Genomic DNA, 26,083 nt, shown 5'->3' with positions numbered 1-26,083 from the left:
TATATATATCAATAAATTTTGATGTATCAATTATCTTGTTAAAAGTTTGAATAACTTACTTTAAATTGATATTAGGTATTGTTGCTAACACAATTGAATGAAGCAACTTCTCTGAATTGTTTTTCAGATGCATTCTTTTAATTTTTCCTTCTTATATATTTTTTTTAAAATTTTATTTATACAATCTCCTGCATGATATAACCATGTAGAAACTAATTACTGGTATAATCAATCATAGTAATATGCGTAAACATGTATCATGTTTATTTATTGCTCCTTTCTAAAAAAATAAATAAATATATGTTTAATTAAACTGAAATTATCCAATTTAAATATCACCCAGCTTGTGTTGATAATTTCATGTAGTTTTTATTACTTCTGAAATATCAACCTATTAGCTTACACGCACAAATCATTTTAATAAAATTACATCTAAAGAATCAGTTTCAAATAATTTATCCATATCCTATCTTTAATATATTTTTAAGTCATTAATGACTTAGTAATCATTAATAATTTTATAATTGGTATTTTGTTGAGTTTGAACTAGTTTTAATATGCTATTTTAGTGAAGAAAATGTTTAAAAAATGAAAAACCAAACTTCTACTTTTTTATGATTGTGTATTCCTTCAAAATCTTCAAAAGCACATTCACTTGTGTTCCATTCTTAAAAGGATTTTAATGAAGACAATAATTTAAAAATATTGCAGCAAAGAACATTCATATTTTTGTAACATTTGCATTTCATTTTTTTTTCCTCTCACATTACCTATGAATCTTCTTTTGCAGTTAATTGTATGATCATATTGAATTTTATTTGTTATTGATGCAGTCCATAACATATAAAATTCAGTGGTTATAGTTAGGTGACAAAACTTAAATTTTTTTATATACTTAAATAAAGAAGGGATTAATGTTAATTTTTTGTTCATACTTATTATCCATAGCAGATAATTCAAATGTTATTATTCACAATGTTTTTTAATGCAATAAAATATATGTTCCTGATTTTGTGGATTGATTGTTGGTTAATTTTAAGGTTTAGTCATGTAATTTAAAGTTTTCAATAAAGATTTCTTTTTGCAAATGTGTCACATCATACTGTTATAAATTATTGAAAATCATATATATTTTAGTAAATTAAATTATAAAATAACCACCAATGTAGACCTATGTTATTTTTTTGTTTAAATATTTAGACGAAGTATAATTTAAAAGTAATTTAATTTTTATTATACTTTTTTTAAGTCTTTTGATTTTTTCTTTATATTCTCTAATCTCTCTCTTTTTTTAAAAATAATATAGAAAAAATTTCTTTAATTTTGTACATTTTGTGAAAGAGAACTTAATGATTAGAATAGAAAGTAAAAATAATGTGATCTCTTGTTTTTATGTACATTTAATGAGATTTTTTATACGCTCACTAAATATATGATCTAATAAAACCTTTACTGTTTTGCTAAATTTATTTTGGAAAAAAAAAAACTGTAAGCTTGCCTTTTTTAGAATTTCTTGTCAGTAGTATGATTTTAAGTTTTTTGAGGAAATAATATAACGGAGATTTAACTTTTGATTTTATTGAATTTTATTTTTGTAATTCATTAATAATGAATAATTCATATTTAAAATTAAATTAAAGTTTTAAATCTGAGCAAAATCAGACTCTCTACTACAATCTGGATATTTCTTACTTGTATTCTAATGTAAAACCATTAGTTTTATCACCCTTAAAAATATAAACATTTTATTTTTAAAAAATGCAATAATTTCTTTACCTTGTTTTTGACAGAAATTAAAATATGTATTGCAATAATAAAACTGAATGAATTTTATATTTCATGTTCTAGTTTAGTTGTATTAATTATAGAAACTCTCTTTATATTCAAAGCTTTTTCCATTTTTTTAAAAATTATTTTTAGTAATCAGAAACATTTTACCGTAGTACAAGTTTGCAAAAATATACATTCAAATGGCTGGCCAACAACTTAACATTAAAAACATAAAATGGATTAAAAAATAATTGTTTTATCTTATAGGCAGTTTAGACATTAACATTCTACATTTAAGCATTCATATATCTGAGCAACAGTTTAACATTAAACTTATTGTATATCTTATAAAGGCTGTTTTACTTTTTACTAAGGAAACAATTATTTTGGCTTCTATGTCTGTTATTACCTATGAGTTATTTTAAACTCCATTATAGTCATCTTATTAATGGCTCTTTTTTGAGTCTTTATAGATGCAGCACACTTACATCATAATGCAAGGCTCTTGGGAGTTGGGGATAATCTAGAATTTTCTAATAATTTGATTTTGGTGCTAAAAATCAGAAAATAGTAAAAAAAAATACTTTCATTGAAAAAGAGAAGAAAAAAAACTAGGAAGTTCCTAACGTATGTGACAAAAGTCTAATCATAAAATTGTCAGTGGCAGTAATTGGTTAAAGAGGCTCAAATTAGAAAATTCTAACATCTGTTAGAACTATTCATTATGAAAATTTTACATTTTAGTAAAGTTTTTATCCATTTTCTTCATTTAGAGGTATTTTATTTCTCACAATATCTAGTATTTGACTACTGAAATTTAAATTGTGTTTTTCTGAAAAAAATTTCATATTTTAAATAAAATATGACCTAGACCATATTTTATTTATATGGTCTGGGTAATACAGCCATGTTGAAATATTTCTTAAAATGCCTGAAACAGTCTGAAAATATTATTTTAAAAATTACATGGAAACTCTATAATATCGATTATTTTTTAGAATTAATCTCAGCTGATTAGATATTGAGAGATTTATATTTTAATACTTTATTATACACCTTAAATTTAATATTTTACCTCTGCAACATTTTAAGTTGCTCAACACTGGTTGTGTGTACGTATAGTGATTGTAGTTCATGTACTTGTTTTTACCTATTATACGGAACAAACTCATAAAATGATTTTCTCATATTGTTGCGCTTATTTTATGTATATTTTTTTTAAATAAAAATGTAAAGATTAAATTTATTTGCATTCCCTGTAAGTCAGAGTTTTTTAAATTTATGTGGTATGTTTTCCAGTTGATAATTGTTAGAATTTGCTTTATAAAGTGATGCTGAATAAAACTTAACTTTTATTATTCTTTTCAGCTTTCATTTGCTCATTTGAAGGACATCTTTATAATTCCTTGCATCTTTTATTAACACATGTAACATAAAAAAATTATTCATTAAATAAATTGTTGTACTTGAAAAAAGTTTCTTAACTTTTTTATTTTTATTCAGTGATCAAATTGTGTTTCATTTACACACTGTTGCTTGATATAATTTATGCAGGCAACCAAGGATAATAGAATATTTACTAAAAAGTTTGTGTTAGTTATTTAGAAAAAGCTTCAGGCATGTTCTATTCAGAATTGGCAAGTTTTTGACACATGACGATTTTTACCGGTTTATACCATGGTTTATACCGTCATGTCAAAAACCCATAGTTTTGATAAAACTGTATTTTAATTTAAGTTAAACTGCTTATGATTTAAAATTAATTCATTTTTGGGCAATAAAATTAGAAAAAAAGTTGTTAAAAGATATTTAAGAACAGATTTTTGCATTTTCGTAACATGATTATATCAAATCATACTATTTGAAGTAAAATATTAGGATACTGAACAAAATTTTCAACATTTCCAAGCATCCTTTTGTTTGGCATATATTACATTACTGAAGAATGTCAAGTCATTCCTGACTTAGAGTTTGTTAGTAGTTACAAGTTTTGAAAGTTTTGTTTAGCTTATTTCTAATATTTAAGAAATGCCAAATTTTAAATTCTTCTTTTTAGTTCTTGAATTTATTAATAATTCCAAGTTTTTTTGCTTGTTTGTTTACTTCTAAGAATTAAGAAGTGCAAAATTTTGAATCCTTTGCAATTCAAGCTATAGTGATAAAAGTTAAGTATCACTATTTTCAATAAGTATGTTACAATATTTCTGTATGAATGTAAATACTTCTATAAAAATACGTGTATATAGTTGCAAAATCAATAGCAATCACTTACAACATTCATTTATAAAGGCAATTAAGTGAAAATAATATATTATCCGCTATATGCCATAAATTAAAGAAAACAGTAGGTTTTTGACGGTTTTTACTGGTAAAAACACGGTTTTTACCACTGTCATGTCAAAAACCAGTTTTTGACGGCAAAAACCCAACCCTGGTTCTATTGTCAGCATACTAATTTTGAGTAGAGTATCTCTTTTTTCCAGATGTATGTTGAAAATAAAAATGTGTTTCTTATTTTTGAAAATACAAAGTGCTCATCATAAATTTTAGGATTATTTTATTTTTTAGGATTTTTTTTTTTTTTTAAGTAATTGAAATTTTTGTAACTTCTTATTGTACCAAATTATATTATGATAATAATCTTAATATTAATATTAATCTAAACTTAAATTCTTAATATTAATCTAAACAATCTATTTGGCTATTAATGTATCCTATTTAGATAGCAAGTATATAATTTATAAAATAAACAACTTTTTTAAATATTCAAAAAATCAAGTTCAAAAAATCTCAAAATTTTTACATATTCTACCTGGTATGTTAGTCTATAATATGTGTGCCTGGATGTTTTACATGTGCAAACATCTTTCTTGAATATTACGAAAAACATATCAATTTACTTATTGAAGATAACTGTTCCTTTAACTTATTACCTCATAATCATCCTCACTTAATGGAAAGATAAAATAACACATTAAAAAAATAAGAATTAGAAGTATTAAATGGAAATTAATTTTAAACAAAATGTAATATAAATAACCTGCTTTAACATTTTGAAATTTTGTTTTAAAACTCGAAGAAGATGTTAACTTTTAGATGTTACTATTTCTTACAAGCTGGATTTTTCATGTTTTTTTTCTCCCTCCTCTGAGGAAGAAACTTACCTTCTTCTCCTTAAAACAATACATTTTTAAGAGCTTCTTTTTAAGAATAGTTCAACATCCTCTTATTTGTCTTGCTATGTCGGTTTAGACAATTGTTAGCAAATTATATGTTTAGAAATATATACTATTTTACATATAGTATTTGAAATATATGCTGTGAAATAAATAAAATGTCTTCAATTATCATTGAATTTAATTTTTTTCTGTTATTTTCTATCAATTTTGTTTGAAAAATTTTAAAAAAATAAGCAAAAGAAATTTATTTACGATGTGAAAGTTACTCCCATTAGATTTTGTATTAATGATTTTAGAATTATGAAACTTTTTATCTTAAATCAGGCTCTCAGTTTTCAACAATCGAGCTCAAAGGCTGTGTCTTCGTTAAAATAATGCTAGAACTGTTACAAATCAAAAGAACTTTGGAGTTATTTTAAATAAATAAATCATTTTTGAGTTAAGTTGGTTTTATTTCATAATTTCAAAATATAAAACAGAAGTAGCAACGTTCTTTAAATCTTTCGTCCGTGAAACACATTTGCTAAAGTAACATAAGATTCACACTGTCTCCCATTCTGAGTCTCCCCTTTGAGGGAATATTTGAATTTTTAAAAACCCCTTTAAAAAATCTATCTTACCAAACTTCAACTGGTTATTTCATTTTAGTGTTTCTCACTTATCTGCATTTTTATTTAAAATTTAACTTTTGATTATGAACTTAGTTTAATTTTTTTTTTTTTAAATGCAGCAATGTGAACCTTGTATTTTCAAACTGAATTTAATTTCTGAATTCTGTCTGTACGTTCAAAACTATATATGGCAACTGTTTTGAAACATTTTGTTATTAACAGATTTCAATATAAACTCCCGATTCTTAAAACTTTTAAAAGGTTCAAGAAGTTTTCCTTGATATAGTTAATAATACCAATAAATTGAAAAATATATGATTACAAATGTTCACCTTAAGAATTAAGGTTGTCCAATTTGCATTTCTATATATTTTCTTCAATCAATCAATATATTTCCTAGACGAACCCTTTATATACCATATATGAAGAATTATGATGCTTCAACAATAGAGTTTAAAACAAATGACGAAAAAATAATGAATAGTTTTTTTTTCCTTTTTAGCCATATTTTATAATTTTTCAAAATCATTGTAGGATGCATCCCTGATGGACCCATAATTTGCCACGACCTGCTAACAGCTCATTGAAAGTACAAATTGTTTTCATTCACATTTTCATACGTTTCCTTTTGACTGAACTATCAATTAATTCATTTCCTTCTTTTGTTGTTCAGCATAAATGTTTACATAAATACACACAGACTTAAATTGTGTGTTTGCGATTTAAACATCTCAATTTCATGGAAATTTCAAAGATTTCTATATCTATAAAATTATGCTTTATATATTTTGAAGTAAACTATCATGTTAGAATTTTAAACAAAATAATCGCTATATTTATCCACAGAAGGCACATTTCTTAATTGTTGAAAGGCGTAGGTACATTATAGCAGAGTATTTCTAGGTAACCATTGGAATAAGATATCTGAGGTAAGGGCTGAGCAATAAATTTCTTCTGTAATAACTTCAATATCTGTAATGATATGTGATAGTGTCAGAAATGACATGTTGGTGCTTCAAAGGTTATGTCACACGTTGAGATACAATCATTATTCGTAAGGTAATTACAATCTTACATTTTTTTAAAGTAGCATGATTGCCGCCGAACTGTTTCTTTGTGTTTGAGCTGTGATTCAAAATAAATATAACATGACCTTTTCGTCATGTTCTCACGGAATAACTTAAAATATGCCATCTTATAATCTTTCCTGGCAAAAAAAAGCGATTTTGTTCCTTCTGAATTGTAATCATTTTTGATTGTACGCATTTCCGCTTCAAACTTCTTGTTTTGATGAGGAAGAATTTACGGGGCTAGTTGGTGAAAACTTAATTTCCACTCCAGATTCATCTTTGTTTTTATTCTTGGCGCACTTTTCGACACATGGGATGAAGAATAGCATGATGCCACTGATTGCAATCATAGAGCCTGATACATAGAATCCTGGGTCATAAGAGCCAGTATAATCATAAAGCCAACCTGAAAACAATAATAAAAGGAAATAAGTAAGTTCTAACTATTTTTCGAATTTTCTGTAAACTGTCGAGGAAACGTTGGTGTTTTATTAAACTGTATGCTATAATATAACTTATATTAAATTAAAATATAGATATAGAATTATTGGCATTTCCTGTTGTGCAACTTTTCTTTCAAAAGTATGTAAAAATATTAACTTGGTACAGATAATATAGAATTAATACTTGACACAGGACATGATTATTTTTTTTACTTTTTGATACAGAATTTAAAGTTTCACTAATATATTTATGAATTATCAATTGATATATTTGATTTAGAAAACAAGCTGATCTCTATTCTATTTTTCTTGAAAATTCGACCCATTGTTTGAGAATTGCCCTGTCATGTGAGAGCAATAGAAAATATTTTTCAAAAATGTTTTAACATAACTTTGAATTTTCAATGTTTTTTACGCGTTTCTAAAAAATCGCGATCTGCGATATCTGAAAAAACAATGTAATCTTGCATAACTCGATGTTTTAGAATTACCCTGTCATGCGAGAATAATATAACATCTTTAACGAAATTATTATTTTAACATAACTTAAAATTTCGAATTTTCAAATGTTTCTTACAAATTTCTAAAAAGTCAATATCTTCCAAATTTTTTTTAAAAAAAACTAATGTTATTTAGCATAATTTGATGCTTTAGTTTTGAAATAAAAGTAATTAAGGGAATTTCTTCAAAATATTTATTTCATGCAAATTTACTTTAGAAATAGAAAAAAAAAGTATATGGATGAAATGGAATTTTAAAACTTGTTTTTCACTGTGTTTAGCACTAGCATTTTCACTTTTACTCATTTGTTTTTTAGGTACTTAAAAAGTTATACATTTTAAACAATTCTTTGTTGTTATTTAAATTTTATTAGTTTTTCCGTTTTAGTTGTTTCACAATTTAGATGTGGGAGTATATTTACCTGTGATGGGTGGTCCAATTAAACAAGCAACTCCTTCAAAAAGTAATAACAATCCGAAGGCATTGGTCAATTTTTCCAGGCCCAAAAGATCCACTAAGATAACCGAAGTCAAGCTTACATAAGCCCCTAAAAATAAAAATAAATATATTTTGTATGCTCCCATTTTAAATTTTTTTTTCATTTTTATTGATTTCTAAATCAAGGTTTGATTTGATTTTTTAAATCGTAAATTTTATTTGATTTTCTAAATCATAAATTTGATTTAATTTTCTATATCATATTTTTTTTCTTAAATCTTGTTTTACATTTTTTACTTTCTGGATCAGATAGATCAATATAAGATTGAAATGGTGGATATTAAAAACCCAGTTTTGTAGCCAAAATATTTAGGATTGAATTACACATGAAAACGTATTATGTGTGCTATTTTCAGTTTAAAAAGTTTTTATAACTTACTAACTAACTATCCGTTCTTCGCACGGGGTGAATAAAAAAAGAAGAAAAAGATCAAATTGGTACTGAGTAACAGCGCAATCTTTCTCAAAACTGAAAGGCATATGCCGACACAATAAAAGAGCTTGGACACACATACAGACTTTCATTTTTATACATATAGATAAGCTTACAATAATTCCTGGTATATAGCCTATACTACTATATAGTAGTGGTAAAATGTTTTTCCCAATTGTCACTAAACTTTCTTGTGTAAACTTGTAATGATTACCACTGACCCACATCTAAAGTACTGTTTAAAATAATTTGCTTTGACCAGAACTGTGTAGTCTCTAATCGATCTTCAACTCCGGACTTCCTGAGAGCCCGATTTCAACTTTAGTGCTATTAAACTTATCACCGAATCCTTGGAAATTATTTGTAGTATTTTACATTATCTTTTTAATTAACTTTGTAATATCTTATAATGATCATAACTTTACAATAATTATTAGAGTTATAGTGATATTACCATTAATATTTATCTAAATTTTTTATAAGAGATCAAACCTTACTTTTAACTTATAGACCTAACTTTTATCTAAACGAAGTCAAACTAATCAATCAGACTTGGTAACCTGCGCAATTGGCATCAACTTATCGGCTCTGTTTGGGCGTATGATTTACTTTTTGAAATTATTTAGGTATATAAGTGATAATTATTTCAAATACGCACCTGCAGTTGCACCAAAGACTGCTGAATATAGAGCCATTGGATAATAAGATGTGCAAAATGAACTGAGAGCTGTAGATAGTCCGCAGAGAGTAAGACTTGCATTGTACAGCCAAAGGCGGTTGATACAGCTACGATCAGACATATAACCTAATATGACTCTGCCAATAGTATTGGCAATACCAATTACCGACAACAAGTAACTCGCATGTACATCATCAGCAATATTCATGCCAATCGCTCTGTCTTTTATGTACACAAATGGAACATTAAATCCAATATTTGTAAAAAAATTCGAAAAGCCAAACATGAGGAAAATGATGTCACCCATGAGTTTAAAGTTCATCATTTCTTTGAAAGCATCTCTCATGGATGTTGGCCACAGTTTTGCAAGAACACGAGTCCAAAGGGTTTCTTGCCCTTTGATGGCATTTTTAGTTTCTTCATCCACTTGCATGTTGTACAGGTAGAGATTAGAGTTCTGTGGAATATTTCCACTGTAAAAAATGTCTTTTCTGGCTAACGGAGCTGTTCTCAAGCGTAAGGAAGACCGTCTTGATGAGTTTGTTCCACAGCTGAGCGTCATGGAAGTAGCATTGCGAATCTCTTGATTGCTCGGTGAATTCCTTGTTTGATTATTGATACCAAGCAGTGATGAAGAATGCTGTCTATAGTTTTCACCTTTTAATGGTAACAGGCAAATTTCTCCATTAGTTCCAATTGTACCTAATAAAAAAAAAAAAATTGAGAAGATTTTTAATCACAAAAACACATTTGGAGCAGCAATATCGTTCGACCACGAAGTCTCAACATAATATATAAGTATGTTTGCATGTCATAAATTTTTTGAAAATCATTAATCCTTATTTGAGAAAGTCGTAAATGTACATATATATATATATNATATATATATATGTGCATGCAACTGAGTATGCCTGGGCACATAATTTAATGCAAAGGCTAAACGACCGGAGATTCTCACAAACCGTTAACTTGCCTGAAGGTACTTCTTAGGAAAGGAAAATACTTTTAGTTCGTTCTCTAGAAGAAGGCGCAACTCTGAATTATTAAGAAGTTTAATTAATTTCTTATTTATTTTATTTCCCTCAAGAATTTTTCAAATACGTAATTTATAAAACATTCTTTAGGTTGGCTGGTTACTTAAGCAAAACTCCCGACTCTGCTAAGTTGCATCAAACGCAAAGTAATATTGTAGAATCTAATACACTCTCGTAAAAAGCGGTCCAATGCTTTTATGAGGCAGATAGTACTATAATACGGTGAAAATTAGCTGCAACCTTAATAAGGTGCTAAATTGAACCTTGTTATCGTGGAATCAAGTTTAAGAAGTAAGATAATGTGGTTCAGCTATGCAGCGTATTTAGATTGCAACATATTTGAACAATATAATGGTTCAACACGCTCCAAAGTTTCTATTAGCATGGTGCATGTTTATGTCATCGAAACAGCTGTAATTGTCTATTTATAACTGTACTCAAGTTTGTTATGTCTTTAATCGAGATTATTTGTTTGAATCTACACTGTCCATCCGAAAAACTGTTGAATTTGTCCATGATATATAATATGTGAAGGGTGAAACAATAATAGCGTTATCGACTTCCAGTCAAAGTAATGTCAAGTTTTTGCTAATCTTTATGGTTGAGATTTGTACATAATTTTTTTAAAAGTAATCGGATAAAAAAATTTTCATAAATACTGGATATTGAAAAAAAAAGTATCACAAACCATTTGGAAGTGATCCTTTCCTCAGGAAGCCATTTCCATTGCATGGAAGATTCGATGAGATGGAAGCATGTGTCATCCTTCTCACTACTGTCTTTTTCTCAGTCAGAGGTCTGAACAAACAGCCAAAAACGCAGCAGTTCAGAACGAAGCCAGCAGTGACCAGCATTGCACCTTTCCACCCCAAAGAACTCACCAGCCATTCCGTGATTGGAGCCAAGAGGGATGTCCCAATACCAGAGCCACAGACAGCGATTCCAGTCGCAAATGCTCTTTTTTTCTCGAAATAGCAAGTTACGCAGACAATGGCTGGTAAATACATCAGTCCAAAGCCAGTACCTTTTTAAGGGAGAAAATTTATTACAGTTATTTTGATCAATGACAAATTAAAAGCACTTTAAAATAGTTCATGAAATTAATTGTCGTTAGCCGCTTTTGACGACAAGTTTGGTCACCTTTGAAAATTGTCTTGAGCAATACATAAACTTGAATCGTAAACAAGGCTAACGCCCAGCACAACTTTATTTAAATAGCCTAGTTCTTCAAACTCTCCTCCAATCCTAACACCCTAATTAGTTTTAAGCAATGCATTAACCAAACTTTTTCACCGTTCAGCTGATGCCCGTGACTTTGCGATGTGTCCGTGATGTTGTCAAAGTTCTTCATGTATTGAATTTCAGCAATTTTAATAATTTGAAATCTAACCGGCAACCTTTAAATCACACAAACCACCGTAAGTAGGAGATCGAGACATATCAGCATAGTAGGTAGGAAAAGTACTAAAATTATTTCCATGTCGTAAGATTAGATAGAAAACTTAAACCAATGTTCTATTACGTACTGTACTACTTCCTCACACACCTCTTGAGCCATAACTTGAGTGTCTAACATATATATGCTACAGCTCGAAAAAGGTAATACCATCACCAATAATTGGGTAAAAAGTAACGGTAAAAACTCGAAGTCTGGTAAATCTTAGCTTTTACCGAAGTGGCTTAGTAAAAGTCCGGAGTATGCTTTACTATTACTCCATTTCCCTGAATAGGCTTACTATGCTTCCAGTTACCAAGCCTTTGCTGTAAAACCTAGGTTTTTCCACGCTTCGGTCTTTTTAATTAATATATATACTACCCTACAATAATAATAAAAAAAACACTTCCAGTTTTTTATTCTTTTTTTAATTTTTCAAGAAATATTTAGAGTATTATTTTATAACTTTAGAAATGTTTCGTTCAAGCGATTTCTTATATTAATCAATAAATTTTAAAACTTTCAGAAGTTTGAGGGACCGACAATAAATTACTAACACAAACAAGGATTTTTGAACACACTGGGGCAAAAACCAAACAATAAGCTTGTAGTTTGCATTGATTACTTTGATTGTTATTAGCAAAAAGTACATAAAATTTCGTAAATTTAGCTTAAATATTAAAGTATATGAACATTTTTATAAAATAAAAATAAAAAACTACTTTTTTTGTCTTTCGGATTTTTATTATAATTTTAAAAATATTCTATAAAATTAAAAAAAATTAACAAAACCATCGTTTTGAAATTTGGAAAAAAATCGTTAAAAAATGCGCAATCTATGAGCATTTAAAGTAGTTCTTTTGCACTGCGTATGCGCGAAAAAATGTAAAATTTTTTTCTTCATATTTTTGTTGCGAATCGTTCTTAATAATTAATGAAAAAAAAGTTCAATTTGAATATCTTGGAAGTTTAAGGAGTTTCTAAGTAGTTATTGTACTATTTAAAAGAAAGCTCTAAATAATAAGGGATTTTCTACACATTTTATTTTGTACTATAATTCATCAAGTTCTATTGAAAATGACATTGGCATTGTAGATGATCATCTCTCATGTTTTCTTTCCTTTTACCATCACATTTAGGTGTATGGACTTTTTTGTGAGATATTATCATTTGTTATCAAATTTGTCTTATACTAATGAAATTTGTGGTAAACCCCTTATCATTTAGAGCTTTTCCTTTAAAAAGTACGAAAACTACTTTGAAAATTGCTGGAAACTTTTTAAATTTTCAAGATGTTCAAATCAAATGTTTTTCATTAGTTACTAAGTACGATTTACTACAAAATTATGACAAGTATTTTTTAAATTTTTTTTTCTCGCGCATGGGCAGTATGAAAGAACTACTTTAAACCTTTATATCTTGCGAAAAAAAATTTTAAAAAATTATAATTTTATGCAGGCAATTTTGTTGTTAATTAAAAATTGCTCCAAAATTTTTTTGCAATTTTATTAAATGTCTTTAAAGTTATAAGATCACAAAACAAAAATATAAGTCTTTTTTTTGTAAAAATATCCAAATCTCCATAAACATTTAAGCTAGGTAATTGCAATATAAAAGCTAGGTAAGCAATAAAAGTAATTGCTACAAGTTACAAGCTTTCTGATATATTTTCTGCCCTGGGGTGTTCAAAATACTTGTTTTCGTCCATAATTTATTACCGATCTAGAATTTTCCACGCGATAGGCGTTTACGTTAAGTTGTCAGGCAAATGATCATTTTGCCAGGAAGAAGTTATGGATAAAAAATAATGCAATCGTGTCTTTTTACCTGTGCATAATCCTATACTGAAATATAGGAATGTGATGTTTGGTGCGAATGTGCTTACAATTAAGCCAAAACAAGCAAGTAATGCCCCTACAATTGTCACAGTTCTACATCCAAACTGGTTTGTCAATCCACTTGCAAATGGACCTGAAATACATACATACAAAATGTGTTATATTGAATTTTTTTTTTTTACATTGCTATAAAAGTGAGTTCTTCATTTTTTTAAGTACTTATGCGTTAGTCGGCAAAAACCTTTTTCTTTCGTCTCTCCTCCCCAAATTGATTTCCATTTTTAGGTCACCCAGTATTAGACTTACTTAGAAACAACTTAACAAGTAATAAAGTAAACACGATAAAAATTACCCATGCAGCGTGTCAAAATTCAGAAAGATTGCTAAAAAGTGAAAATTTTTGAAAACCATTCATTAACTTTGAGATTTATCGCTAAATTTTTTTACACTTTGCGCATATATAGTACAAGTATTGCCCTACAAATTGTGCAAAGATGCAGAAAGATAATTCACAAGTGTTCGCGTAATCGTCGAGAACATTCGCATAATTTTTATCTTTCAGAAAAATATCCTCACTTTTACAAGGAAGCTTGTCTTTACTGTTTCCCCCATGCAACTTCAACTTTTCATATTCTAAGAATCCTTTTATCAACTTATCTCTATAACTTCCTTTGCAGAGTCCAAATTTTGTCACTCAGCATTCAACTTCATAAAATCTGATCGAGTTTGAGTTTTTGGCAACTGGTATAAATGACAACTGTATATTCAAGGGTGGTCTATCTATGAGTTTGCTACATAAGAAGAATATATTTAAGAAAGTTTTAACCAGGATTTAGTGAGATTCTGGGATTCAAAGGTAGTCTCAGAGGGATTTCTTCAGAAGTAAAAGCAAGGCAAGTGGTTTCTGTGCTGTCTAGTTCAGTATTAAAAGAACTGTATCCTATCACTGCCAAATTTTACGAAACTAAGTTAAAAGGTTAAGAAATTTAAGATTCTGTACCAATTTTACATCACTATAATGATCGTTTTGTTGTAAAATATGAATGTAAGGTAACTCAATCAAACTTTTTACAATAATAATTGAAATATTGTCATTAAAATGAGAAGGAAATGAAAAATGTACTTTTTCAAGTTGAGGTTTGTAATGTTTTCTAGGTCATCCACAACTTTTCTGCATAATTTTAAAAATTACCGCTTCCTTGTTGCATAATTTATAGGACCCTTACAAGCTATATAATGTAAGAATATTCTAATTTAGAGTCTTATTATAAAACAAAATAGTTATCTCACCTACGCAGAAAGTTGTTCCAACCATAATCGATGCCACCCAAGATGTTGCTTGATTACTTTCACCAAAGTATTTTAGAAATTCTACATGGAAAATACCGAATGTGTAGGTAACGCCATCTACTATAACGTGAATCATGAAAGAACAAAATACTATCACCCATCCCCATCCGCCGTCAGGTGGCTCTGGCATCGAGACTTCCACTTCCTCCTCTTCCTCTTCTTCCATGTGTTGATGATTGTTAACTTCTCGTGAATTGGCAACAGAAACATTGTAGTCTTTCTTAGTTGCAGTCATTAGTAGTATGTAAAGAAGTGAGACAAGGCTTGGTTGATATCATAAGTTGAGCATGTGTTGCGAAACTGGAAAAAATCAATTGACATAAGTAATAAAACAAGGATATATTTATTTTCAGAAGTAATTTGTATTCTCTATTAAGACAAATTCGCCTTTGCGAAAAACTTTTTGATTGAAAGTAACTTGCGCTTGCAATACAGAAAAACTTCCCAATGTAAGCCTACCTAACGTCAATAAATTTTATACTGTTTTTTCTTTTTATTTTATTTTATTTTCTGTTTTTACGTGTTATTTTTACTTATTGTGTTTTATTTTATTTGTTGTAATTTTTGTAAAAAAATTTTTTTGAGTGCTCTCCTCACACTATTGTATTAATATATTTAGCTTTGGCTATATTGATACAATATCAGAAAGCACTCTTTTTTGCGGATATAATCGTGTGGGCTGATGAAAAGATAATATCTTTTATTTTCCGTTTTTTTTTTAAATTTCATCCTTTTTTTCTTTTTTTTTTTTTTAATCAGTTGTTTGTTATTTTTTTCATTATTATTTCCCCCCCTCCCTTTTGCATATGTCTATAATTTTCCTTTGTTTTATCTTCCTTTTGAACTTATCTAATGAGTTCTGTTTACTTGCAGCTTATGCGTAATAAATGAAACTTATTGTTTTTCTTAAACTCTCTTCTTGTTTTCTTGTATTTATTTATTTTGTTATATATATATATATATATATATAATGGCGAAAGGAATAGTACCAATTAATTACCAATAACTTCTTTTATTGGCTTTTGGTGATGATAACTGATTGACTTGCATATAATTTGCAGGTTAGTTTCACCCAAAATGTTTTCCGCGAAAGAAAGTAAATGGAAAATTTATTACAACACATGACTATAACGCGCTAAATACAAACTTATTTGATGTGCATTGGTCACCTTTGGTTGTCCTCATCGATCAAACTGCTGCCTGCTGCATCATTGTTTTAAGTGCCTGGTTCTTCTTTTTGATATTGTCTTTTCATTCATCTATCTCAAACCGTGGATTAGAAAAATGAGACTACCCATTTAATTAGAAATAAACACAGAATAGTCCCTAAGATAAAAAACGGTGCAAATCAGAAACGGGCCTAGTGTGTTATCAAAAATAGTTCCACAGTACAACTACAAAGTGAAATTTCGTGATTTCTCTCATACTTCAAACTAAATGAAATTAAATTTTAAACAACTTGAATAGGTTATTCAAAATTAGCACTAAAGTAGCGTAACTAATGTGAAGAATTGTTGTAATGCATTTAAACTGTTGCCACGTGGCAACCAACGCCTTTATCGATAAATTACTCTAATTTCTCTGGCACGGACGCATGGGAAATTTTCTTTTTATCTCTACAAAAGTTTCTTCTTTTCAAATATGCCGATGATTTATAAATTGCACGTAATTTATCAGTTATTCGTTAAAACAAAGGGTACCTATTTAATTAATTTAAAACATAAAAAGTAAAATATTTTAATGTATATTTAGACAATAAATATCTGCACTTTATTTTTTAGATCACATAAGTAACCTAACCAAGAAAAATTTTGAACAGCGCATCTAGATTTCGGAAGCCTAATCCATCAACAGTCAATGCGTTCAGTATAAATTTTTCATTACTGATCAGATAGTTTTGTTGACATATTTGCGTCCGGCTTATCCTTAGAGCCTATGTCTTTTCTATCAAACCCATTTACAAAGTTTAAGAAATATTTATACTTCCTCAATGAAATCTCGAATAATAAATTATGTTTTAATCCAAAACTTAATTGATGGATGTAAGTTGAAAGATGCTGATAAGAAAGATAAGATTTAATTAAGATATTTAGTTTTTTTGTTTGACATCTTATCTACATAACATTTGTTATTCACTTCAAAGGAGAAGTCATGTAAATGATTGGACAACCAAATAAACAAACTGAAATAAACTCATTGAACCTGTGTCTTAGAGTTGTTAGCGGTCAAAGTTCCTAGTCCATTGGATCACATGCTAATCATAAGACGCTAGTTTGTAATCTAATAATTAAACTACATCAAAAGCTATGCATATCAAAGATAATGATTTGTTTGCTTGAGTTAGTTCTGTAAAATGCAAGTTGGTATAAATAGCACGTTTGCCATGATTTTAATGGCCTGATTATTTTTTATAAGATATCATTGATTTATATTGAAAATATTTTTAAATACAACTTATAAATGTATTCACAATAGTGGAATTTTTTTTAAAATCTGATTTCATTGATCTTGAAGGTTTTATCCAAATAATGAGAGAATTTTGTTATTATATAATATTCAAAATTAACTAAACAATTTTAAAAAAAGTGACTAAACATAGATAAAAGTTTAGTGAAACTTATAAATTATAATTATCCATTAGATTTATGCAAAAAATTGCTGTTTAATTAAAATATTTCAATTATATCCCGTTAGTTTTATGTTTAATTATATACAAATACTTTTAAAACTTATTAAATAAGTAATTTATGAATATAATTAATCAGGAAAGATTTGTTCTGCCAAGAGTAATTTAGAATAATTGATTTTTTTGATATTCTGAGATCTAAATTTATTTATTCTTCATTTAATGTCTAGCTGACAAATTGGATCTTTGTCTTTAGGAATTGATGAGGCTGCTTAGCCTTAGCAAAAGTATCTATGATTTTATTTATTCAGTGATCAGTTCGTCAAAATTATCTAATTATTTTTTAAAACTTTTAGTTAGAAATATTAAAGATTTCTATTATAGCTGGGTTTTTAAATAATCTTTAACATTCATATATCTTATCTGAACTTTGATTTTAAACGTAAAGAAAAAAAATAGATTTAGTAAATCTTGATTGATAATTTAAGTAAATCCCATTTTTTTAAATTTTATTTTGATTCTTGCTGACCTTGATAAATAATAATGTAAATTTAGATTTTGAGACAAATATGCAAGATTTAAGAAACTGACGACGTTTATTAGACGTATAAATTCGATTCTATTTGTTTTTTAATACACCCTGTTAGTAGCGTTACTTACGTCAACTGCACTTAAAAAAATCAACTTATACTTTTAAAAAAAGGCTAGCTGGATTACCTTTAATATTTACTATGTTGTCGTTGTTCATGATGCAAGCAGAAACTATTTTTTTCCTTATTTAACGTAACCTGTTTTGCTTGCAAAAAAGTTTTTCTTAATTTTTTTTTTATGTAGATCATGCTTATACTTAAATGAAAATTCCTAAGCGAAACAGACTTATAAAGACTGATTTGGGTGATTTTTAAATGATGATTTTATCACAAAGAAATAAAATAGAAAACCATAAAAATTGTCAAAAAGAAGAATTGTATAAACGAAAAAACAATACAAAAGATAAAAAACAAATTTAAGAAAAACTTTTAAAACGTAATTTTTAAAGGATATTTGATAAAAATAACATGGCACACAAATATAGAAATGAAAACTAAGTGAAATATTTTTAAAGAAAGAGGCATAATGTTCTTAATATTATGATTGAATTCTTGTCTTTGCCAAAAACAACATATAGCAATTGTTCACAATTGCTATTAATTCAATTGTTAAATAATTCACTATTTAATATTCAATTGTTAAATAATTCACTATTTAATATTCAATTGTTAAATAATTGAATGACGAATTATAATCCAATAATTAATCAAAATCAAATTTTGGAATGAATTGACATAACTGATACCGATAAAAAAAAAATTTATGACTCTGGCTCGAAAGATTTAAAGGCGAAAGAACTAAGCTGTATAAATTACAGTCTCAAATTGCTGTAAAATACCGGCTCTCGAAGAGTCGGTACTTTTTACCGTAAAAATCATTTTTACCGGTCCACTTTAGGGGACAAAAAATCTAATATACCGTAATTTTTATAGTAATAATTGTAAGGAAATCACTGACTTTAGTTAAGTAACTACGGTACAATATTAAGGTAAGAATGGATATTACGGCTGATAGATCCAAAGTGCCCCTACTTTATACCGTAATTTGATCTAGAAATGTTTACGGTGCGAATAACTGAAAGTTTTTAACATTGAATTTTAATTTTGTTTTCAAAGGAGAAAAAAAAAATTTATCAATTAAAAGGGTTTTTTATTCATAATTGTGCACTACGACAATTAAAACAGTTTTTGATGTATCTTCTTAGTACTAATGCTTTAATTTAAACTAAATACATACTGAAAATAGTGAAAGAACGAGAAATAATGAAAAAATATACTAATGAAACAAAGAATAAGAAAATGCATTGATTAGATTTTTAAAATAATTATAATTTTAAAATAAATCATCCGAACATAAATGACTGATACGTTTTTTTTCTGTTGCGAAAAACAATCTATCAAATTACATATTTTTTTGTTATTTATAGCTACAGTTCACGCAAATAGTTAAATGTTGCTTAGATACTAATTTTGGCATGAAACACCTAAACATAAAACTGTGACGTTCCGAAAGGTAAAGACGCATTTCGGCTTGACACTAAAAATTAATAGATCATACAAGTTTGCGTATCTTTCTCAACCGAACTTTAAAATGAATTAAGATTTATAACCAATAGGAATTATTACTTTATTCATTTCTTGTAATATTTATTTCATTCCGAAAGATTTAAATTTAAAAATATTTATACTCAAGTTTCCTTATGCATTTTATTTTTCATTGCTTAGCATTTTTGTTAATTTTTTTTTTCCTTTATAGATAAGCTTGTTAGCTTGCTGGAGAATAATAAGAATGAGTTTTTTTCCTACTTTATTTATAACGGCATCTATTATAATACCTAACTATTCTGAAGTAAAAAAATAAAATACAACATTTATGTACATACTGTAATAAATTCCAGATCAAATTACGATAAAAAAGTACCGGCATGTTAGGTGCATTATCCGTAAAATCAATTTTACCGTGAAATCTATTTATATCGTAAAATATACCGTAATTTTTATCGTAATAGTTATTTTATTCGAGTGGTTCAGTGATTTCGCGGTAATTATTACTCTAATAATTAAGGTATATCAAAATTTTTGTTCCATATCTTGTTCCGGTAAAAATGGATTTTACAGTAAAAGAAACCGGAACTTTTTACCGTAATTTAATACTAAATTTTCGAAGTACAGATATTGTTATATATCTGTTGCATGTTATCTGTTATTGTTATATACTATATTGTTATATTGTCTTCAATTTCAAATACTTTACGCCCTTATTGCTTAGGAATTCATGCATGTGTTCCAGAAATATACTCAACAATAAAAAAAAATTTATCGTTTGTAGATATACTTTAAATGATTTGACTCACTTTTTTACATAGATAAATTATTATTAAAATGGATGTTGCTTTTCTTCAGATTCTTGCATTTTTTTGCAATGTTGACCTTAACTTACATTTTCGATTTATGATAAGTAGCTTCGATTTATGATAGTGATTTTTATTTATTGCTTAATAAATAATCCACAGTAATCATAAGCTTCTTTTTACTTAGTTGTACGTTAAGCAATTAATCCATTTTTCTATTTGTATGACAATTATATAGTCTATCAAAATAATTAGTCCGTTTTTACTTAGTGTAACGTTAAATAATTAGTCTATATATGAAAACAATTAGTTCATTTTTATTTAGAGACTCGTCATATATCTAGTCCATTTTTACATAATAAACCCGAGTACTTTTAAAAAATTTGACTATACAATTATTTGACTATACTATTATATGACTATACTATTATTTGACTATACTATTAACACAATTCATATTATACGATGTACATCTATCATGACCTTTAATTTTAGCTACATTCTGATTTTAAAATACAAATATTTCGGAGTCAAAAATAAACGGTGAAAAACAATTAAAAGTTTCTGATATACGGTAAAAAAGCCACATGTTTGTAACAGTTTGGACAGATTCTCAAAGTTCTCTAAAAGCTTTGAAGCAAATATTAATTAGAATACAGTAAACAAACTGTCTAACGCTTTTTGAAATTTTTGAATGTATTTTATCAAGAGTTTTTGAAATTATGCATCATAATTTTAAAAATTGAGTAAATTTGTCCATATGTCCCATACTTAAGCTGCAGTTGTAAGCATGTGAACGCATGCAAAATAATTTTTTAAGGCAAAAAATTTTTTTTCATTCATTTTAAATTGGGAAAAAATTATTATAGTGTCTGAAATTATAAACCGACAACATATTAGTCAACTTTTATTCATTTAAAAAAACTGAAAAACTGTTTTAGAAAAATTTCATTGCAATATTATTGGTTGCATTTGGAATTGATCTCAGAAATATTCTAAATACTTAAATTTATCGAATTTAAATTTGTAATAATCTGGAAGCGGCCTCGTCTATGCATGTATTTGTTCCACGAAACAATTTGTTTTTAGAATTTTCTTTTTAAATGCGTTTAATAAATTACATTATATTTTATCCAGTAACTCGCTCGCAATCTAGATTTTAAAAAATTTCTTCTTCTTCTCCAGTTTTACAGCCCTTGGTGGGCTTTGGTTTTCTCTACAATAGAATTCCATGTTACTCTCTTCCCATACTTTTGTTTCTTTTTTTTTTCTTTCTTTTCAGATCTTTCTCAACAGCCTCTAGCCATCTTAGCTTTCGTCTTCCGTTTCTTTTCCTAGTATTATATAATATTCCTTTCATGATATTCTTAGCCATGTCTATTTCATACATTCTATAGTCATGCCATACCCCCTGTATTCTTTTAGCTTTAAATCTGATGATGTTTTTCCGATTAATTTATTTCTCTATTTCATGGTTATATCTATTTTTTTCATGTGTTATTATAATTTATAGCTCCGTAAACTCTTCCAATTATTATAGGTTTAAAATTAGTTGGAATAAATAGTTGCTTTAAAGCTTGAGAAAACCTTTCACTTCAACGTAACCGTAACAAAAGGGCAGAAAAACAAAATGTTTTTGTGTGCAGAGTTTAGATAAAAGATTACATTTTTATCACCCGCTATTGGTGATTTTTCCCTATTTTTTCTTTCTTTTTTTGTTTGTTCCAGATAGTTATAGAATATAAGTTCTGATCGCACCTCCCCTTTTTCCTAAGTAAGTGTGAAATTGTCCCAACATATGGGAAGAGGCCACAATAATTTATTCTTTATTATTTTTGTTCTTAAATTTTTCTCATTATACAAAGACTTTCGTGAAAAAATTTTCAATTCCAGATACTGGAACTTTAATCAGTTATTTTTATCTTTTTTTCCGAAAACTTACAAAATTAGTAAATTGATTTCTTAAAAACAATTACTGACTCAAATATATACAACTCAGGAAATAATTATGAAATAAAGATAAAGTTTATCATTGATAAAAATAATTACTATGCCAAAATTTTAATATAAACTCTCACTGAGATAAACATTTTGTTTATTAGTTTAGTTCTTTTAAATTTTTCTTGGTGTAAAAGAATTATATAACGTTTAACAATTTCAATTTTTATCGATTTTTTTTAGCCGCGAATTCTTTTTTCGTTTGAATATTTTTTCATTGATGCTTAATTTTCAAATTCCAAATATTTGTTAAAATTATTTAGTAAATAAAAGCTAGTGAATCTGAAACACAAAGATCATTAGAAATGTCAGAGAATTTATGTATAAAAACTCTATTTTTTCTATTTGAAAGCTAATTTCATTACTATTACATGGTAACGTGGAGATTTCAGCCGACTATAACAAGTCGGCTAAAACTGGGAATTTGAGTGGAAAATTGGCAATTTGGAAATTTCGGTGTTTTCAAATATCACTAACGTATTCTTTAAGTAAGATCTTCTATTAATACTGTATATAGTTCAATAGTTTTATTTATAATTATTATAAACATAAAAAAAAATTGTCTTTTCCCCCTTCCACATAATAGTGCGTAAAATAAATGTTTCAACCTAATATTTCTATTTCTTAAACTTGATATTGATTCTAAAATCTTTATAAATACATTAAAATAGCACGCTGTCATTGTATTTTATGTGTTTAACACTTGACGGAATTAATTTGCATATCATAAGTTTTGTTTTTAGAATTCTTTCTGCAATATTGATTTTTGGGCGGTGGTTTCTAGCTTTATTTTTCATTATTCGTGTTAATATCCAAAGAACCTTTAGCATTTACTTTAAAAATGCAAAAAATTTAGCTATTTTTTATGACTGCATACAGGTGTCATATCACTGTCATATTAGAGTTTGAAAGAACAATCAAAATTCTCCGCATTTAATATTTATCAATTACTCAAATTTTTCAAATGACAACCCGTATATATATATATAACAAAAAAACATGTATCAACTTACCCGTTGTCATTAAATAATCTCGTGAACTTAAAAGTCACCAATTAAATTCATCATAAAAATTGGATCATTATTGCCATTAACGATAAATAAAAACTACCCCTTAATAATAACTAATTTCATGAAACACATGTCAAGAATCTTCTAATACAAAACCATGCAAATCAAATAAATCCTGGTGATGAATTTCTCTCCTCTTCTTTATCCTTTTCGAATTTCAATGCACGCTCATCCCTATCACCATCCTTTCTATCCCGGCTGATAGCAGGATTATGACGTCACATTCAGGGTTTACACAGAAACGGGAGTATGACGTCGCCAAGTGGCAGCCAAAAATAATCGAGTGAATTGTAATACGTCGCCGAATCAAACGATTTTCATTCGAGAACACAAAGGTTGGTGCTAATGTATCGTTATTTTTAGTTTCAGCAGGTTTAAATGTAAATTGGTGCCAGGAATAAACTTACATATTACTACGGAATTAGTTTTTTTTTTTTAAACGAGCGGCGAATAATTTAATTTTTGAAAAATAACATTCTTTTTATCATCATTATTTTTTATCATTACTAAAATTATTATAATTATTATCTTTCTTTTATCATTATTTTATCGCAATAATTAAATTTGTAAGGATAATATTCAATTTCATTATTAAAAAGTGTATTCAACCCTAAATAGAGCAATTTATTCCATTCATTATGTAATGGAACAATTTATTCCAATTTATTCTATTGACAAGAATAAATGCAATGAATGTTTTTTTTTTTTTGTAACTTAGTTGCCAATTCAATATATCATAAACAGTTTATGACTTTTATTAGTTATATTTGCTTATATATTTAGTTTAGAACATGTTTATTCTAACAGCAGCAATTATTACAATTATTATTAGCAAATTATAACATCCGCAATTTATTTTCGCTAGGCGCAGAAAAGTGAGAATAAAATTTTTTAGGGCTTTCAACCAACAATTACGTTTAAACTCTGAACTCGTGTTCACTTGACAAATCCGAATTATTTGTAATTCTATTAGTGTTACATTATCGCGTTATACTTACATACACATATTTTTTTTAACCTGATAAATATTATGTGTTTAAAATAATAATTTAGAATAAATTTAATAACATAAATAGATGCTATTCACTTAAAATTATATTTAACATTTTATATCGTGTTGCAAATTGATATTATATAATAATACTACTAGCTGCAAGACGCCAAATTGAAGGTAAAAAAACTTTACAATGATGCATATTCAAGATATAAAAAAAATTAAGTGCTACTCAAACTTTCTCTCTGCTGTAGTATTAAAGAGGATAAGAAGTACGAGAGAAGGAAGAGGGAAAAAAAAAATTTGTATATTATTTTGGTGTCCTGCAACCAATATCTATCTGAAGAAGATTATCGGCTGAGGAGTATTGAGAAGCAAACTATGAAATTTTCCATCATTTTTTTAAATAGCATTTTTTTTATTAATGAAATATAAAATTGTATGAGTTATTTCTTATCCGGTAGAGGCTTTTGAATAAACTGATACTTTATCAATTATTCAGAAGCACGCGTCGATGCACAAAACTGAGAAGAATACGTGAATTTTTAACCCTTTGAAGACCAAGTTTTGCTTTTCCAATAAAAGACAAACAATGAATTTAATAGATCAAATGAACTAAAAATAACAATATTCTGTCTAATAAAAAATAACTATTCGGACAATGAGTGACTAGGACTTATGTGTTGAACCGGGTTTTTAGACTGAACTTATATGTCCCAGTGGTGTTTTCGTCAGCGGGATATATATTTCCCGGTGGGACTGAAACCATTAAATGAAACAAATATAAAAATTATTAATAATAATAATTACAAGAAAGTTCAAATTCTGCAAATTTGCACGAAACCATGAAATTTTTTTATAGATTATTTAAAAATTATAGTCAGTACTTCGAGTCGAAAAAGAGAAGATATTAAGAAGGGGTAAAAAATTATGAAAATTGTAGCAAATTTTAAAATTGAAATACAAATTTTATTATAATATGATTGAAATAACTCATCACCTAAATTACAAAAAAAAGGAATTCTACAATTAATGAGTTTTTTCGCCAAAAAGATGCATATGTGCGCCAAAAGAATACACATCTGGAAATATAATTTAAATGCGGAACCATGGATTGCGTGAAAGCGCTAAATTTCTTTCAGAAGTATGTGAGATCAATAGCTCAATTTGCTTTTAGAATCACGAGTAATGAATTCAGATGAAAATAGTAACTGATTTAAAGTACTTGATACATTTATCTTAACTGGAGTCATTAATTTGTGTTGCTTGTGGTATAAACAGAGTATATGTTTTACATTCAAATTTTATGAAGTCAGTTACACACGCATTCTATTTTAATTTAAACTGAAACTTCTTCATTATGTTTTCTATTATTCGCACCGCTTATGTATAAAAACGGCACTTAAACGACGAGTTTAATATTTTATACATTACTTTTTATTCATTACGTTTTCTGTTACTAGAGGAAAGAAACGAATAATATGTAAAAATAAAGTTCAAACACAAATAATATAAAGAAATAAAGTTCAAGAACAAAATACTTATACAAGAAAGAGAAAACAAAATTCTTCAGCATGTTTTCTATTATTCCCTCTGCTTTTGAATTAAATCGA

The 26,083-nt window shown here is 27.5% G+C and overlaps 1 protein-coding gene across 2 annotated transcripts in view; it reads right to left on the bottom strand.

Moving 5' to 3' along the window:
- Positions 1 to 5,380: 5,380 nt before the first annotated feature.
- Positions 5,381 to 26,083, bottom strand: part of LOC107455820 (monocarboxylate transporter 12-B) — a 39,535-nt gene continuing 18,832 nt past the window's right edge. Inside the window, exons 1-7 of one of the 2 annotated variants that reach the window (XM_071180841.1) lie at positions 23,420 to 23,693; positions 14,782 to 15,141; positions 13,481 to 13,624; positions 10,907 to 11,242; positions 9,164 to 9,886; positions 7,996 to 8,121; positions 5,381 to 7,036 (exon numbers count right to left, since the gene is read on the bottom strand). In XM_071180841.1, the coding sequence (XP_071036942.1) occupies positions 6,834 to 7,036; positions 7,996 to 8,121; positions 9,164 to 9,886; positions 10,907 to 11,242; positions 13,481 to 13,624; positions 14,782 to 15,076 (1,827 nt within the window). In that variant the 5' untranslated portion in view covers positions 15,077 to 15,141; positions 23,420 to 23,693 and the 3' untranslated portion in view covers positions 5,381 to 6,833. Of the gene's footprint in view, positions 7,037 to 7,995; positions 8,122 to 9,163; positions 9,887 to 10,906; positions 11,243 to 13,480; positions 13,625 to 14,781; positions 15,142 to 23,419; positions 23,694 to 26,083 lie in introns of those variants that run through there. The other variant, XM_016073532.4, reaches the window with a different exon arrangement.

The sequence above is a fragment of the Parasteatoda tepidariorum genome, chromosome 5 (genome assembly GCF_043381705.1).
Source record: "Parasteatoda tepidariorum isolate YZ-2023 chromosome 5, CAS_Ptep_4.0, whole genome shotgun sequence".
Lineage (NCBI taxonomy): Eukaryota > Metazoa > Arthropoda > Arachnida > Araneae > Theridiidae > Parasteatoda > Parasteatoda tepidariorum.
Note: the sequence above shows the minus strand (reverse complement) of the source record. Positions and strands in the feature narration are given on the sequence as shown.